Here is a 19,063-nt window from a genome sequence, read left to right on the forward strand (position 1 = left end):
GTGGGGAGGAGGTGAAGCGGGTCCGCGATGGCAACGACCTCAACGCCAAGGCCAAGGGGAAGACGCGGGAGGGGGCCGAGGAGCAGCTGACGAGCGGTGACCTGCTGTCCAACCGCAGGATGTTCTACCTGCTGAAGAGCGCCTTCCCCGCCGTGCAGGTGGGTGCCGGGCTCGCCGCCCTGAGGCCGGCGGGAACCTGCTTAGCCCGCGGTGTGCAGCCCCGGGGTGGGCTGCCCGATACCGATCCTGCAACGCCGTAAGGGCTCAGCCTTTTGCAGGGAGACACGTGTCGTCTCTCCGTTTTGTAACGGTCGACGGGAAACGCTGCCATTGTTTTGCGTTTTTCCTTCCCCTCTTGCAGGTTCTGTGGCAGTGCTACCTCATTCTATGTTGTTGTGGGGAAGGGGGTGGGTCATGTGTAAGTGAAGCTGTGCGAGGTGAAACAGTATGTTTAACTTGATATGGGCATGAGGGGTGAAAACCACCGAGCCTAACTGTTGTAGAGTATGTGCTCTCTGGTTAAGGAGAAAGGCTATTTCATAGGGCCAATTCTGTACGTGTTTATGGTGCTGTAACTAGGAATGCTGTTATTTCTGTAATTACCCTTCCTGATAGTTGTCCTTCCTGCTTTTAAGTTATGGGGGAAAAGGATTAGAAGTTTGTGACTTAGGAACATAGTGTTATATTACCTGAGTTCTTAGCTCTGGTGGCTTTGGGCCAGCAGATAAACCAACGGCTGTGTCACACCGTGGATCAGTGCCTACATGAGCAAAATAAGTTTACTTTCCTTCCAGAGGTGCACACCACTCCCTGCCCTCATGAGCTTCTGAAATCTGAGTCTAACACCTAAGGTCACACCACAACCAGAAATGTGCTTTGGGGGTTTTGTTGCCTTTGTTACCACTTTTGCTTTAGTGAATGGGAACTTCTCTGCAGTTGCTTGATGTTAAAGTCTAGTTTTTTACTGTCATTTGAACGGATAGCAAACCCTAGTTTTGGATTTAAGAGGTGATGATTGCGTCCTTTTTCTGGAAAGGTAGTGTAGTTAAGTTTAGTTACTACTCAATGAATTTTCAGTGGTTTCTTCAGAAGTTCATCAGGGTGGTGTGTAGAATTTTGATGTTTTGGGGTTTTATTGTTTTTTTTTTTAATGTTGTAGAGAACCCATTTAATATAATATCTAAACAAAACACCAAATTCTTCAATATTTGAAATAAACTTGATATGTGATTAATCTTCCTCTACAGAAAGATTGTGAAGGTTATGTTCTGAAGATTGCTGGATTGCCAGTTAATATTTTAGCAGGCCCTGCGTTAAAGGAAGAAAAAGTATTGCCCCCTGTTCTCTTTTGTTGTTCAGTGTCCTCACGGAGCTTGGTGTTCCAGCATGCATGTATCGCTGCCTGAAACCTGTACAGTTTCTCCCCTTCTGCAGGTGGAGGGACTTCATTAGATACGAGAGTTGTCTATTCTAGAGAAGGCTGGGGCTTTGATCTGGGCTTGAAGAGCTCAGTGAACTGTATTGCCTGTTCCATGTCTGGCTATGTGCATAAACTCTGCTCTGGTGCCTCGGATGCATAGCAGTGACAGTCTGACTTGTGCGTCTTCCTCTCAGAGGGTGTTGCCTTTGAAAATCTACTTTTAAAAAACTTTGGGACTCCTTTTTTATTTTCCTTGCAGTTAACTTTTGCTGCTGGTCTTTAAAAGTAGATAGGACTTTCGGAAGTGCAGATGTGTTCTCAAACATAGCGCGAGGACAGAAATGTGTGTGCACATCTGTGGAACTGGGAAAAAAAAAATCAGACATGTTTTTTCTTTTTTCATTTCTCTCCTGCCACTGAGCTTGAGCACTGAGGACGACTGGGAAGTTTGTTTGACAAATCTTACAACTGATCTAGTTATTCAATCTGACAGATCAGCTCTGGGATATTTGGTATTCTGAGTACATGATCTGGATAGTAACAACTTATGTCATGCAGTGTTTAAAAAATATCCGCTAAGCTGTATGTAATGATAAGACATTCTGCCTCTTAAAGTCTATACTGCGATGAAGATATATTCGTAAACATTTGTCCAAAACAAAAGAACACCCTTTTTTTATATACATTTATTTATTTATTTTACTATATTCATGTGACACTATATACTCCTGAGCTGTAAAGACAAGGTCTCATCTTGGTCTGCGATTTCTTCATGTGTACCTTCAGCACAACACACCTAAAACTGTGACTGTTTTATAGAACAGACCTGATGCAGTTTTGGTTTGAATAGCAGGATCACAGAGGATTTCCTTAGACACCTTTCTTGTGAGGCAGTATGAAGCTGCATCTTGTAAGAAGCATTGTACTTTCTATCTGCAGCCTTATCCCCTTGTACAGAGTGATGCTCCAGAATAAAAAAACATTGCTGAAGTGAAATAAAACCCCTCTTCTTGCTAGAGAAGGTGCTGCTAACAAAGCTGTCAAACAAAACTGAAAGAATTCCAAAAGTAAACTTATGTAAAATTTATTCGCATAAGTAAATGGAGTAAGTGGAGTCCTTGGTCTAACAAGGGTACCTCAACATTTAAATTAGTGCCAAATATTGCAGCCAGGAAAAAAACAAACTGGCACAAAAAACAAAGTGCTAAATATGTCTATAATGCAAAGGAAATGGGGCTTTGAGCCACCTGGTTGAGTGGAAGGTGTCCCTACCCATGGCAGGGGAGTTGGAACTAGATGAGCTTTAAGGTCCCTTCCAACCCAAGCCATTCTATGGTCCTCTGTGAAATAGCCATGGCTTTCTAATGTTTAAAAATAACCAGGGGGAGAAGTTATTTGACTGAAATAAGCTGAAGTCAGTGAGAAGCCTTGGTTTCCCCGTATTCTGCTGCTGGCTGTAAAAAGGGAAAGCATGCAAATGGTCTGTCCGAAGCAGATTTTCTCATAAGGTGTGATTATTAAGAGAAGATGGAAGACTTAGGCTTTTCACTTGCAAAAACTGACATAAATCTGGAAAGAGTCTTGCAATCCTGACAGTAGTGATTTACACAAAAACTTTCAAAGTCTGAGGGCAGGAAGAGAGGAAAAAAAAGGCACCACAACAAAGAGCATAGAAAATGTTTTGTGCTTTTACATAAAGGTACTGACTCTACAGAGGAAGAGGAACTCCACTGCTTACATCACCTGCTCTACTTGATATAAATAGATGCATTTGCATCAGTTCAAGACTTCTTACAGCTAGGTTAGGTAACACCAAAGAGGAATGGATCAATTCTGTTTTATCACTGTCTAGTAAATTGAGTGGTGTTGGGTTTTGTTATATCCCTCAGAAATAGGCATGAGAAAGATAACGAAGGAAGAGACAATTCACTTATTTCTAACTTGGGTATTGCCCAGTGTTGTCTAATCACAGTCAGCATCCGCAGTGCTTATTTGCATGCATCTTCTATGAAATATAGTTGTGCAGTTGATTTTAAAATACATTTAATGCTAAAATGTACACAGTGGTTTCCCTTGATAAAGTCCTGAACTGCAGTTACAAGCTTGTTTGTAGAGGTGTTTACTACTTCTGTGCTACCTGTGTGTTGTCCTTATTTATTTTGTTTGTCATGCTGAGAATGTGTTAAACCTCTGATCCAGCTATAATCATCCCCTCTGCTCCTTTTCATTTTCTAAATTCATAGTTATCTTTCTGGGTTACTTCACTGCTTTCCTGGTTGGTTCTCCTGTTTATTCTTTGTGCTAACACAGTGATGGTGTGGTAAGGACTGGGATGGGAATCTCCCTGGGATTAGGGAGATGCTCGAGTGGGAAGATGGGACTGGGGAGGCAGTGTTTCAAAATTCAGTTAGTCTGGCCAGAAACGCTGTAATGTTCTGCCCAGAAGAGCTTTTCTGAAGAGATGATTCATGATACCTGGGCTTCGGCAGCATTACCTGGTAGAAGAGCTTCTCTCAGCACCACGCATCAGGATCTTCCATTCTTCTAACACTTGTTAGCTTGTCCAGGGTTCAGTGACAGGAGCTTGATATTTGATATATCCAAGGTAAAAATATAAAATAAAGGTTAGTTAGGAATACCCTAGTTCACTTAACATTGTGGCTCTATCAACAGCCTGTGCCTGCACATCTGAAGGAGCATCTCTTCTTACTTATAAAGGCAAGAGTTATTGACAGATGTGATCCTTAAACTAGTACTTTGGCCACATTCTCTCTTTCTTCTGACTGTGAAAAAAAAACCCTAGCAATTTTAAATTGGTGAAATTTAAACCTCTCCCCCCTGCCCATTCTGCTATTTTGCCTGTGCACTGTACTAGCATTATTTTCACAGTGTGCAGCCTGCAGTCTTATTTGACAGAATAAATGCTGCCCTATACTCTCATTTCCAAGTTTAGGCTTATTTTTGACCAGTGCATTAGAATCATAGAATTGTACAATGGTTTGGGTTGGAAGGGAACTTAAAGATCATCTCTTTCCATTGATTTATGTTCTGTATTGCATCAGCTGTATGTCTTGTTTTCTATTGTAAATGCTGAATAGAGAAATATTCTTTGTACCTTCTGGGATGTTTCTTGTGGTTTTTCTTCTTTTGGTTGTTTTGGGGTTTGTTTGTTTTGTTATTGTGACTGATATATATCAAGTCTTCCTCTGTCCCAGTCTTCTGGCATCTTTTTATTGGTCTTGCCGCTGGCCTGAATCCAAACATTCTATCTCCTTCCCACGTAAGACAGATGATAAATACCTCATTTCAAGTTTGAGCATGATAATGCTGGAATCAGGCATCAGTGTTTGAAATGGAAATTTAAGAACATGACAGTTTTACTTTTAATGAGATTTTATTCTAAATTAATTCCACTTCTCAAAGATTAATGGCTCCAAGCACTCCATTTTTATCAAGCTACCTGAAGTACTTTCTAGGTTTAAACATGCTGTTTGCAAGCTTCTGACCACAGTGCCAACTATCATACTGGAATTTCATCTGAGATGGCAAGCTCTGCATCTGATACAGATTCTGTGGGAAAGATAGATATGTTAAAGAAATAGGTTTAAAAACCAAAATGCTACTTAAACTTTGGAAGGCTTTCAGTGCTCTTCTATGTTCAGTAATATGCTTGTCTCTTCATGTTGTGAGAATGGCATCTTCAGGTCTTAAAGTTTTTAACAAAGTTAACATCTTTCTGACCTAGATGTTCTTAGTAGCTGCCAACAGGTTTCCAAGTAAAGTAAGAAGTGTAAATGTTAATCTGAAATCTCAGTAGTAGGTGTTGTCTGGAGATGTATCTCTCAACATGGGTTTTAATTGATGTTAGATGACTTATACTGGTTCTCTCTACACAAAATGAAATTAAAGCCTGTAACTTAATGAGTTCTGTGATTATCAGATGTAACTACAAGTAGTTTGTTTGGCTTGTGTGGGTACTGGGGGTGTTTAATCTGTCAGTTGAGCATCTGGAGATTTGAGTTTGTTAGTAGTATAGCCACTCACAGTGCAAGTTTTCTCAGTGTTATTGTATTGGTAGGCTTCTAATCTGGCTTTATTTGGATGTTTTCTTAAACTGAAAAGTAGTGTTGCAACTCTCATGACAAGAGAGTCATCCCTTTCTCTTTGCTAGACTTGCATTTGTATAGAACTGAAACGGAGAACTTTGCCATCTACGGAAACAACTTGTGTGAGCTAATAAGTGAGTGGCTTTATTTCTTTTGCTGGTCTTAAATTCTAGTTGTTTCTACAGATTACTGGTGGAAACTGAATTCTGTGATCCATGCTGATTCCCTCTTGCATTTTTTTTTGTTGTTTTCACCAGCTTCTACTCATAAGCCAGTAGAAGCAGAGTTATCATCTGTTACATCTTTTACCATTTATGAAAACCTGTTAGTTTAACTCTGCTTCCTGCTGCCTTAATGACCAAAGCCACATAACAAGTTTTGATAAGCACTAGTTGAGCTTTTTGACATTTAGGCTTGTCCGTATTGTTCTTTGCATACCCTATGATCTTGTTCCTGCATGAAGTGATGACTTCTTGTCATTAAATTAAATGAGGATGTAGTTGATAGTAGATGGAAACTTCTGTCTGTCTGGACTTCCATGCCTTGAAAAATGCATGTGGCCTTTATCTGTATTGTGGCATCATTGTAGAAGTATTTGTTGTTTTCATTTCAAATGAATGACGAGACCAATGGTTTTTATACGTTTTATTATTTTACATATTAGTTTATTTTCGTATCTTATACATTTATATACAAATATACTTTATATTTTTATTAAATTTTACAACCTTTTAACAAGCAATTTACTTAGAGAACCATGTGATTTGAGTAAGGTGCTCTCTATACTTCGATAACAAGATTTACGCTGCTAAAACTCTTTGTAAATTGGACCCTAGCAAGCAGAACCTTTTTGAAAGGCATGAAGAAGATCACCAGTAAAAACTCATCTTTCATTTCTAGTGTGTTGTAGTAATCCAAGGAGGAAAAGAACCTCTTAAAAAGGAAGCAGCTGTCTTCAAAAATGTCAGTGTATTGAATAAAAATAGAGGTTTTTACTATGCTGGCAAAGCTACTATTCAAATTGTTCAAAGCTTAAAGGCATTTTAAACTTACAGGAAGTGATACGTTGATTTCCAAGTTTGCATTCATTTCAGTGTCACGTAGCATAAGCTTTCAGGTAGCAGCTTTTGTTTGTAGTGAAAACTGCTGCTTCCTACCCCTAATTTGAAGTTGGAAGGGAGGGATCATGGGTGGTTCTGGCTGCAGGTAAGCTAAGTTTTGGTGTGAATGTGAGTCTGTCCATCTGTAGCAGATTCTGGAGTCCTGTTTTGTGTAAGTTAGATACTTTCCTTGGTTATTGGAAATACAGTGCTTTGACCTCATCTTGTTCTTCTGGAGAGAGTGCTCTCCTGTTCTGCTTATTTGTATGTCCTGACTTGTTGAGGGGGTGTTTACATTGAGAGGTTTTGGCATCTGGTTCCTTCACACAACTTTGTACATACAGATACTGTGAGAAAATGAGACAGCTTTCACCTCTGATACATTTGAGGGAAAAACAGAGAAGAAGCTGAGCAAGTGAAGGTAAAACAGTCAAACTTGTAGTGTAGTGAGTGTAAGGACATGTCACTCTTCAGAGCAGTGCAGTAACAGTGGTTGGAGGTGCGAGGCGGGAGGCTTGGCTTGTAAGTGGAGGAAAGCCCAAAGGCTGCTGGATGAACTGCTTTCCCTTGAGTTGTGACATCTCTGAAGCACAGTCAGATAACAGCAAGTAAAGTATAGTCCTATGCAATGCCCTGGTAGGTCAGTACACCTTTCAAGGTTGCTCCAGACATTAGTCCAGAGGGTGCATATAGTGATAAAATATTTTCCACTGTTTGCAGGGGACATCTCTCAGTAAGCCTGTAAGAAGCTATCCTAACCATTGTTGGTTTATTGTTTGTAAATGTTTACATTTGCTTATTTACTTCTGGCCCTTCCATCTTTCCTCCATCTCCTGATGTGTGAATATAAATGGTGAAGTTTGAATCTCGTGTATGGGTAATGTTTACATTGTGAATCACTGGCGACAGGGCTGTGTACATCGTGCAGAATTAGTACCCTAACTAAACAGAAAACCAAAGTCAAACATCTATTAATGTTTTACTAACATTCCCCTGTACATGCTGTTTTGTCTTGGCCTCCAAGCTTTTCATTTTCATGGTCCCATTCCAATCAGTAGACTTACCATTGAATAGTTTGGGTTGGAAGGGTCCTGGAAAGTTCATCTAGTCCGGCCCCTCTGCAATGAGCAGGGACGTCTTCAGTGAGATCAGGTTGTTCAGAGTCCCATCCAGCCTGACCTTGAATGTTTCCAGGGATGAGGCATCTACTGCTTCTCCAGGCAACCTGTTCCACTCTCTGTTTTTAAAATGTAATGCCTGGAATATACTTATATTCTGACTAGTGAGTATTACCTTTTATTGTTAACTAATCTATGGAGTTTGTTTTGTTTTTTACCTTGAGTAGCTTAATTAGTGTTTCTTTTTGTATAATACAGGTGGGATAGTATTTTTGTTCTTGTTTTGTTTTCTATTCTGTCCTGGGTTCAGCTACAGCAGTCATTTTTTCTCCTTCTTAGTACCTGGTGCGGTGCTGTGTTTTTGACTTTCAGTCTGGGAACAACGCTGATAACACCGATGTTTTTAGTTGTTGCTCAGTAATGTTTACTCTGACCAAGGACTTTCTCAGTCTCATGCTCTGCCAGGGAGGAGGGGAAGCCGAGAGGAAGCAGAGAGAGGGCGCCTGAGCCAAACTGGCCAAAGGGTTATTCCATACCACAGCACGTCATGCCCAGTATAGAAACTGGGGGGAGTTACCCAGAAGGCCCAGACCACTGGGTATCGGTCGGCGGGTGGTGAGCAATTGTATCCTCTCCCCTGATTATTCCCCTTATCATTATTATTGGTAGCAGTAGTGGTTTGTATTATACCTTAGTTACTGGACTGCTCTTATCTCAACCCGTGGGAGTTACATTCCTCTGATTCTCCTCCCCATCCATCCAGGAGCGAGGGAGGAAGAAAGGGGGGAATGAGCGAGCGGCTGCGTGGTTCCAAGTTACCGTCTGGGCTTAAACCACAACATATTCAAATAAGACAGCACCGAGATTTGGGTTTGAGAGAACTTTAATTATAAGATGAGGTTATTGACACTCTTGGGAATAAAGAGCTGTGCTCAAGATATTGGATTATTTGCATATTAGAATACAAAATGACTATTGGGCTGGATAAGAATGTGGAGAAGGAGGGGTAATAATAAATTTAAATAAAATTCACATACCACCAACCACTCTAAGAAAAGCATTGCATTTTCATGTACAGAGGTTTATTAAAAAAATGAAATTGAACAGAAGCGTCTTTTTTTTTTTTTTTTTTTTTAGCATATATATTTTCAGTTTAATTTATCTTTAATGGGGGAATTCAAAGGCAAAGCTACAGCTGTGTCTTACTCTTCCAAACCAGCAAAAAGCCTGAGTTTGTTCATCTCACCATGGACAACTAGCTAGTATTTAAGAAAGTTTGTTGGGTGATGAGCTGCCACAGAGATACCAGGAAATGCTGGTAGGGAGTAGCCCAACACAGGACAAAGAGCCACTGTGAGGTTCCCTGAAGTCCTTACGTGGTCAGGACTGTTGGCTGTTTGTTCAGAGCACTGCATCTATTGACACGGGTTTGTAGTACGCTCGGGTTGCTTCCCATGTCCCTGAGCAGATGTGTATTCCAGTCACCAACATGCTGGAGGCAATGTTTTCTTTGTGAGGGCTTTCTGAAGGCTAGGAATGCCTGGGTGTTTCAGAAGACACACCATTGTTGCCTGATGTTTTTGCTGGACCTCTGTTGTGGCTCCGATAGAGCAGCCTCTCTTGTCCGTTATGGAATTCCTGCACCTCAGAGGCTCGTTTTGAGGAAGCTTTGTGCTGGCAAGGTGCAGCCAGACTGCCTCATTTATGAAATAATTGGTTTTGTTGACCTTTCAGCAGTATTCCATTTACCAATTTCTGTATATTTTATTAAATCTCTGTTTGATGCAGTTCTCTGTGAAGAGGGCTTTCCCTTCAATAACCCTTGGTGTTGGTGTGAAGCTTGCAGAACTTTCGGAGATGTGCTTTTACAGTTTACAGCTGTTAGGTGGCTAACTCAAATAGCTATTTATTTCTGTCTTCTGTTTGCTGTCTCAAGTTCTGGCATGATGGGTTGCTATCTATATCTGACTCTTAGGAGTATGCAAAGTTATGTATGTGATAGCAAGCATGCAAACTTTATAATTATTTACACCAACGTTGCAGTTTAATAGACTCTGAGTGTCTTGTTTGAAACATTTGGTGTTGTGACTGGCTTTCTACCATCGCTACTGCTAATCTCTGAGTGAAGATTTGAGAATGCAGTCAACTACACATCATTTCAGCAGAGCTAGAAATGTAAAGCTTCTGGAGGCTTCTAGCAAGTCAGAATGACAAGTTGGAAGAGAACATCTTATTAACACAAAATCATATCTTCCAGGTATATTTTCATGCTTTAAAAATAAAATAAGAGGGGGAGAAAAAGAGAAGTTCCCAGTGTTAAGGGTTGGTAATCCTCTCAGGCAACTCTGGCTTGCAGAATCTATTGATGTAGCTTCCTAACAATAAGTAAATCTAATAACTGCATTATGCTGGAATGGCTATGAATTTCTACTTGGACTATAACTTTTGGAGTATTTAGCCACGGCTACAGACTAAATGGCCATATGAATGGAGGAAGAACAAGTGACCCAGTTGTGGGGTTTTTTTAATTTTCCCCAAATAGCCCTGCAACCTTGTTGCTATTATCTTCTCTCACTCCCCCTTCCTCCCCCACCTTTCCCTTTTGTTTTATTCTGGCTGACTAATCATGACTACTGAGAGAGACCTTCCACAAGTATTACAAATGCTGCAGCATCATGGCCACCACTACAAAATTTGAACTAATAGGAGGTCTTTCTCTGAAAACAGTGCCTTTCAGATAGCTTCAGTCTTTTAATTTCAGTGTACTGTAACAACAGGTTTAACAAGATATTCTTCCTTTTGAGGATTGGTTCCAACTGTTTAACTTTTTGGAGGCCTCTCTTCTGTTGAGGAAATGTTGTTTTCTTATGGTGGTGTGTAATGTGCTGTAGTGGAACTTGAACTGCCTGAGGGCTGTGTGGGGGCTGCCAAGTCTGTGGGACTAGTCATCTTGACTTTGCAGAACTGTTTTCCCGAGGGGAAAACACAGTCATCGGGTTTATTGTGTAGTGACAGATGTTTAATTTGTAAATGCCACGGCAACTTCAAGGTCTCTGTGTTTGGCATACAATGCTTCAAATACTGCTTTTACGTGAGAAGACAGCTATGATGTATGGCTGGAGTTGCTGCAGTTCTGCTTGCGTTTTTGGAATTCTGTTGGAGCAAATGGCCCTTAACCCTCTGCTAATAACCTGTTACAGCTGAGGTGTGTGATATCTTGTCATGATGTGAATTATGTAAAAATCATGCTGATACAAAGCTTGTAACGTTTGACTGTAACCTGATTGCTTCTTTATTTGCATTGTTTTTCAGTGTCACTTGCCTGCAGCATCTATAATAAGTTGTTTTAGTCAGAGGGCATTTATCTGATTTAGCAGATACCTGAATCTGATCTAGCAGTCTTGACTCCATCTGTAGCAAGTAAAGGGAAATCGGTGCTTCCAGGGTTGTAGACACTTTGCATCCATGTGTGCCTACTATTTTGCCTTGACTGGATGTAAGAGCTAGTCAGTTTGGTGTCTCTTTAAAGGTGGCTTCCTCTAATATAATTCTAAAGTTAGCAAGAATAAAAAAGCTTGTGATCCTAATACTCTGTAACATCCTAAAAGTCCAGTTTGGTTACACGCAACTTAAGACATGCAGCCTATGTATCTAAGCTATAAACATCTTTGTTCTATTGAGTAACTAGGGGAGTTATGCATTTCTGAAGGGCTCACACAGGCTGAAGCTTGAAAGGCACAGTAGCAATGATTTCCTTTTTATTGGCGGTAGGAGGAGCATAGAATACTAATCTCCTGATGTAACTGAGGTGCTAAAAGTAAATGGGATGAATTTTCTACCCTCTTTCCGTTTAAAACCATTCCCCCTATAAGTTCACTACATGCAGTTATAAAAAGTCCCTCTTCAGCTTTCCTGTAAAGCCCCTTTAGGTATTGGAAGGCTGCTCTAAGGTCTCCACAGAGCATTCTGTTCTTCAGCCTGTCTTCATAGGAGAGGTGCTCCAGCCATCTGATCATCTTCATAGTCCTCCTTTGGGCTTGCTCCAGCGGGTCCCCATCCTTCTTATGCTGGGGACCCCAGAGCTGAATGCAGTACTCCATGGGGGAGTCTTACGAGAGTGGCATAGAGGGGCAGAATTGTCTCTTTTGACCTGCTGGTCCATGCTGCTTTTGATACAGCCCAGGACACAGTTGGCTTTCTGGGCTGCAAATGCGCATTGCTGGGTGATGTTGGGCTTCTTGTCGACCAACATCCCAAAGCCTTTCTCTTCAGGGCTGCTCTCAGTCCATTCTCTGCCCAGCCTGTATTTGTGCTTGGGATTGCTCCAACCCACATGCAGGACCTTGCACTTGTCCTTGTTGAACCTTATGGGGTTTGTGTGGGTCCACCTTTTGAGCTTGTTGAGGTCCTTCAGGGTGGCATCCCTTCCCTGTAGTGTGTTGACCACACTATTTTCCATGTGCTTTGGCATAGTTTCCAGGACTATCTCCTCCATGATCTTGCCAGGCATGGAGGAGAGACTGACTGGCCTGTGGCTCCCCAGGTTTTTCTTTTTTCCCTTTTTAAAAATGAGGGTTATGTTTCCTCCTTTCCTGTCTGCGGGAACTTCACCAGGCTGCCAGGACTTCTCAAATATGATGGATAATTGCTTGGCAACTTCATCCTCCAGTTCCCTCAGGACTGCAGATGCATCTCATCAGATCACATGGACATGTGCACCTTCCTTAGATGGTCTCAAACCTGATCTTCTCCTACAGCAGGCAGTTCTTCATTCTGTCAGTCCCTGCTTTTGCCTTCTGCAACATGGGTATTGTGCCTAGAGATCTTGCCAGTGAAGACTGAGGCAAAAAAGATCACTGAGTACCTTGGTCTTCTCCATATCCCAGGTAACCAGGTCTTCTATTTCATTCTTGAGAGGGCCCATGTTTTCCCTAGTCTTCCTTTTTGTCACTGATGTACTTATAGAAACTTTCCTTGTTGTCCTTTATGTCCTTAGCCAGATTTAGTTTTGTCAGGGCTTTAGCTTTCCTAACCTGATCCCTGACTGCTCAGACAATTTCTCTGTATTCCTCCCAAGCTACCTGTCCTTGCTTCTACCCTCCTTAGGCTTCCTTTTTGTGTCTCAAGTTTGTCTGGGATAAGCTTGATGTTTATAAAATATCTGTACATTTCAATCTGCATCTACTGATGTGTATAAATGGAATAATTAGACTGCTATTGTATCTATATATACCACATGATTCTCCAAAATGTTCTGCTTGTAGTCTTTGAAGCAACTGCATTTAATTTTTGTTTCTAAAAAAATTGCAATTCATATTGCGAGAATGTTCAGTAGGAAAAACTGCAGCCAAGAAAGTGTCTAGCTGTGGTATGGTTCACAATCAAATTCTGGATTATGCTTTTCCGTTGCTTGTTACATGATGGTAAATAGCTTGTGAGTTGCTGAAAAATCACAAATTCATGTACTTTTAGCTGGAGTTGAAGGGAGAAAGAGAACATGGGAGCAAAACTAACTTTCCTGAATACCACAGTGACTGTATCTGATGAGTTAATGCTACTGCTTTTGTTGTTCTATCATAGATAAACTCTGAAGAGCATGTTGATACAGCCGATCAGGAGACAGTCTCTTGGAATCGCAGTATTCCTGAAGACATAAAACAAAAAATACAGCCTAAAGAGGTTCCAGCAGAAAGTGTTACTGTCTGGATCGATCCATTAGATGCTACACAAGAATACACAGGTAGCTGATTCTTGTTGATAAATCATGTGTGTAATTCTGATGTCTGCCTTTTATACTGGAGACAAAATAGTAAGTATTTAAAATGACATCTCTTGCTAAAAGTGTGTTACGTCAAAGCTTTGACAGTGTGATTTAGTTGTTCAAATTGCATAATGAAATCTCTATCAGACTGGAGGGTTTACTTTTATATATTCCAACTCTGAAATTACTTTGGTATTCCTTGCAACTTGCAACTATGTAGTTGCTAAAATAAATGATAACTGTCATTTATGGGTTCTGCTGGAATTGTACACTTCTGTATTTCAGTTAATACTGTGTCAACTCTAAATATCTTGGATGTATTTTGTTTGTTTAGTTAAAGGGAATACTAAGTAAGTATTCTATACTTGATATTAAAAAATGGTTATAGTTTTTCAAAAAAGCATGCATAATTCAATCTTCCCCTTTTTCAAATGTTTTAAGATCCAACTAAAATTCTTGATGATAAGTTCAGCAGAACAATCAAAAAAATTGAATTTTTTTTTCTTGATTTTTATTTTTTTTATTTTTTACTTTTTCCCTTCAAATATTCCATTGATACAATCACCTTTTCTGGGGAATGTTCTTTGGTGTTTGAATTACTAGCTTTGAACCAGTAGAGGATAGGAGATGTGGCAGAGAAGGGAGAATACAGTGGCACAGGTTTCCATGAAAATACATGCTGCATAAGACATGGCATTAGATCTGGTAGTAGGATAGGTTACATCTCCTGAACAGGAAAAGTTGCTGGAAAGCTGAAAAAGTTTTTTGAAAACTTCAAGGGTTGTTTGAAGATACAACAAAATTACATAATTGTAAGAGGCAGAATGTAGACTTGCCTTCAAAAAACAAAATGTCTGTAACGTTAGGTCTGCTTTCTTTCTGTGTTCCTGGCTGTAAGGTTGCTCACTTTCTTGTTTTGCCCACAGAGAATCTTCGACAGTATGTCACGACGATGGTTTGCGTGGCTGTAAATGGTAAACCAGTAATAGGAGTGATACACAAGCCATTCTCAGCATACACAGGTACTTTATGCCTTCACATATTTCCAGCATCTTCAGTCATAGTGTTAATTAAAATGTTAATTTAAATTAGTTCAATTAAAAATTCAGATGAAGTCTGAGAGCACATCTGTAGGTATATATGAGAAAATAGTACTTGGGGCAAAAGAGTGCTGCTGCAAACGTCAGAATTAGAGCTGCAGCTGTGTTATGTGCTATAAAACCACACAAAGCAAAATGCTGCCCCAGCATAAAAATGATGCGCTTAAATTGACTGCAAATATATGTTTTAAGAATTAAGATCTCTTCAATCAGACTGTTTATAGCAACCCAAAGAAAACAAAACCTACACATACTGACCAGTCTTGTGTGTGCTTTCAGCACTTAGCAGAAGAGTATTTTACTTATTCAGCAGAAGAACTTGCAATCATGATATTATATCCAGGAGCTGGTTTTTAGTCAGTATGAATAACAAAGATTGATTAAAGATCTTAGTTGCAACTGTTTGTATGTAACAGGCAAGGCTGCCTAGCATAACCTTGTCAATTATCTGACATGCTTTTAATGCCACAACTGTGAGCTAATTAATTCTTTAGTATTACTGATGTATCGGTGAGCATGGCCACAAGTTTGGCAATGTCTATACACTTCTGAAAGCTTCAAAGTAGTTTTAGTATTTGCATCTTGCTATATATTTGAAACAAGAATTTCTGTTCTTGTTTTCCCTTAGGCAATACTGACCTCTAGAGTTGTGAAGTTATGCAGTAGCTCTGGCACAGAAATGAAGTCTGAATAAATGGGGGGGTTTCTTGGTGTGTTTTTTTTGTTTGTTTGTTTGTTTTTATCCCCCCCCCCTTTGTGTGAAGTATTTTACTGTCTTTAAATATGAACTTGATTTCCAGTCATTTAAGTATGTGCTGTATTCCAGTGTGCTCTAAGAATCTATGTTTTGGAACATACTTTTCTGCATGTCAACATCTATCTGAAGAAATGTTTTGGGTTTTTTTTAGCACTGTAATTTTGAGAATTTGTCTCCTTCAATAATAGTAAAGTGTGAAATGTTCAGACATGGCATCAGATGAGATTCAGTGAATTCTGTCATTCTGTGTGGTGAGTGTTCATTTCCCAAGAAATGCCAATATGCTGTGAGTAGGATTGTTCCTAATGGTACCACACAAATACAAAGCAATAAAGGGCAGTCAGAATTGTTACTACACATAGCTCAGTCTGTTGCCATACAATCCAGCCTTCTACTGAGATGAAATTGCTGGTTAGTCTGCTAAGTAAACGTCAAATTAATGGTTAGGGGATGCCACCTACCAAGCTTGGCTTTGAACCTCATAATGAAACAAGTGGGAGTTTGTGTGTTCTAAATCCAGTCCTCCAAAACACACCAACAAATGTTTTCCGTAGTATTACTATCCTCCTGAGCTATTTCCTTGCTTAGCATTACTACCCTTTTGAACAAAATGACTCAGTGACATTTTTGCTATCTGCTTTGATGGGTAGTGGGGCTTCTTGTTCTTGTAAAAGTATTGTTTGTGAAAATATCAGATTGTTTCTAGCTCAGAGCCATCCTTTTAACTTTTGTGACTTTCCAGTTGCAAGTTCTAAATAGTACTACTCGAGATTTTACACTCTTGCTCTTTTTCTTTTCTTTTTCTTTGGAAGTATCACACAAGAATAATCTGGCATGGGATAATGCTGTATGCACAGAAGTGTGTATGTGGGGGGTGTTTTGCTTTCTCTTCTGCTTGTATGCATATGTATCCCTTCCTTCTGCCAGCCCTATCTTTCTCTTGTACAGTGGGGAGAGAAATTAAGTAAGAGGCATCAATTCTATTTTCTCAGATAAGTATCCTTTTATCTTCACACTTAACAGAGATCATATTTGTAAATCTTCACAGAACTTTTTTTCTCTTGTAGCCTGGGCAATGGTGGATGGCGGATCAAACATAAAAGCTCGTTCTTCCTACAATGAGAAAACGCCAAGGATTATTGTATCCCGCTCCCATGCAGGAGAAGTTGAGCAGGTCGCACGACAGACGTTTGGAAATAAGACTGTGATAATCCCCGCTGGTGGAGCAGGTTTGGTTCCTTGAGCATCCTATCCATTTTACTGCTTCTGAATGATTTAGTGGGACTGCTGTTATTAGACAAAACAATATAACTGTGGCATCTCTTCTTTTTCCTCTTACATTTTGTTCTTCACATCTCTAAAATCAAGCGTTTGACAATGGGGACACAGGTTATTTTCCTGCATATAGAAGCTCACATGCAAATTTGGTTCAGGCTTTAGACTGTTCACAAGTTAATATTAGTGTGCCTAAGCCTGGACCAGCAGTGTTACTGAGGTCTTCTTACTGAACACACTGATGTGTGCTCACTGAAAGCACCATTGCCTCTGGAGGAAAAAGGGTTGTGTAACCACATACAGAATCATGGAACAGAATCTGATGATTGTTAGTTAAGTAGCAGTATGTTTAATCAAACATTCTGGGATTTTCTTAAGAAAAAGCCATTAAAGTTTGGTATTATTTCTTGCATTTATGTCAAAAGAGAAAGCTAGTGTCATTAAAGTCCATTTTTATCTGCCTCATACTCAGTCCAAACAGATTTTAGCATACTTTTTGTAACCCTACACAAGAAACTTGTGCATGTTACTGACAGAATGCAAATATACCAGGCGCTAGTGTGAAGCAGTAGCTGTTAAGTCTCAGAAAAGCCATGCAAAATTCAAATTGTATGGAAATGTATCTTCTGTGTCTTTAATATGGAAAGCTAGGGCTCCCCTACAGATTGTTGAGTAAGGAAAATCCTGTGTAGGTTCTTGATGATTAATCTAAAAAAGTTTTCTTACGATGAAGTGAAAGCGTAACTAATTATAGCTGATCTTCTCCAGGGCTTGACTCTGTGTAAGAAGATAAAAAAAGAACAGTTTAATAAAACAAGGATATTGGTTGAGCAGTTGAAAAATTGAAAAAATTCCACAAAAGCAAGAATACTATTTTGACCAATGATTGTGTACTGCATAATGTGTGATAAAAGGGAATGCCCTGGGCTGAGTTGCTGTATTAGAGTAGTACGTGCATCTTCCTTCTGTTGTTAATAAAAAGCCAGGAAGGAAAAGGTAGACTAGCATAATACAGAGGTTGAGAAATAAGTAAGTGAACATAAGAGCAAAACTATATTGGAGTTTTTGGTCTTTTAATGCCTCTCTAGATAAGTCTGTGCAGCATATTGGTAAAGGCTGTCTAAAAATAACGTGTCTCCAATACTCAAGGCTTTAATTGGGGTGCAGTGGAATTTTGGGGTGGGAAGGAGTGTTCCTTTTTCAAATCTTCTCTACAGGTCAAAAGAGCAGATAAAGTTTGTTTGACGTGATATAATGAACTACATCATTTTCCTAAATTATTGCATATGTGTATTATTGACACTTACTAGTACATTTGTCCTTTGTGGAGAACAGGAAGACTTGGGTTAACCTTTTTTGTAAAACCTCTGCCCATTTCTTCTAGGCTATAAAGTGCTGGCCCTCCTTGATGTGGCTGAAAAGAATCAAGAAGAAGCTGATGTGTATATCCATGTCACCTACATTAAGAAGTGGGACATATGTGCTGGAAACGCAGTGTTGAGAGCATTGGGTGGCCATATGACCACCCTCTCTGGTGAAGAAATTAGTTACACTGGCTCAGATGGCAATGAGGGAGGACTTATAGCCAGTATCAACATGAACCATAAAGCACTAATTGAAAAACTTCCAGATCTGGAAAAAACATCACGCAAATAAACGTGACCGATGGAGAAGTACAAGTCATGCTTTTGTGGCCTCCAAATGTTCTGTCTGAAGAAGCAGGTGTGAAAACCTGCTGGGAAAGATGCACAGCAAAGCAGTTTGGTGTGGGTTTGGGGACTTTTATCATGCATTGGGTTTCTTCAGTGATGGTATTTAAAAAATAATAAAATAAAAATCAGAAGTAGGAAGGGGACTGACTGCCTCACACCTCAGTTTCCATGTTTTATTTTTTTTTCAGACTGTTTTCAAGCAGTTATACTGAAGGTGCGTATACAGTATATATTGGTGAATGTAGGTGAACTAAAGAAAAATCCAAATTTATTCGTAAGTAGTTCTCACGGGAATTTCTTAGAACCTTTTACATCTTGTTACTGTAGTTGTAGCAACTCCATAATGAATTAGGTAGGAAAAAAGGTTGATTTGTATAGGCATCTGATAACTCTGGACAATTTAGCAGAAAACATGATCCTGTGTTCTGTATCCCCTGAATGGAAAGCACAAGAAGGTTGACACATTTATACACAGCAACAGTTTGACAGTGCAGCCCTCCTTTTTAAGAGGGGGGAAAAAAGAAAGAAATGCTCTGTACTATTTTGACTTTTTTCCTGAAGGTGTAAACCAGTTTAGTTCAGATGGGTTGTGAATATCAGTGGTTTATTAATCAGTGTAATTATTTCCATGCACCTTTTTAAAAGAAGGCAGCATTTCCATGTATAGTTTTTAACAGTTACTTCTGGTCCTTGATTTCTGCATAGTGTTGAAGA

At 39.8% G+C, this 19,063-nt stretch overlaps 1 protein-coding gene across 1 annotated transcript; it reads left to right on the forward strand.

The window, feature by feature from the left end:
- Nucleotides 1-5: 5 nt before the first annotated feature.
- IMPAD1 (inositol monophosphatase domain containing 1) lies at nt 6-18,748 on the forward strand (the record flags this gene model as incomplete). Its single annotated transcript, XM_010013308.1, has 5 exons — nt 6-158; nt 13,325-13,484; nt 14,432-14,527; nt 16,430-16,591; nt 18,022-18,748. Coding segments are annotated over 5 exons (843 nt in total), but the record flags the coding sequence as incomplete, so codon positions are not given.
- Between the last annotated feature and the right edge of the window lie 315 nt (nt 18,749-19,063).

Source organism: Nestor notabilis, unplaced genomic scaffold, assembly GCF_000696875.1.
Source record: "Nestor notabilis isolate BGI_N333 unplaced genomic scaffold, ASM69687v1 scaffold3954, whole genome shotgun sequence".
Classification (NCBI taxonomy): Eukaryota; Metazoa; Chordata; class Aves; order Psittaciformes; family Psittacidae; genus Nestor; species Nestor notabilis.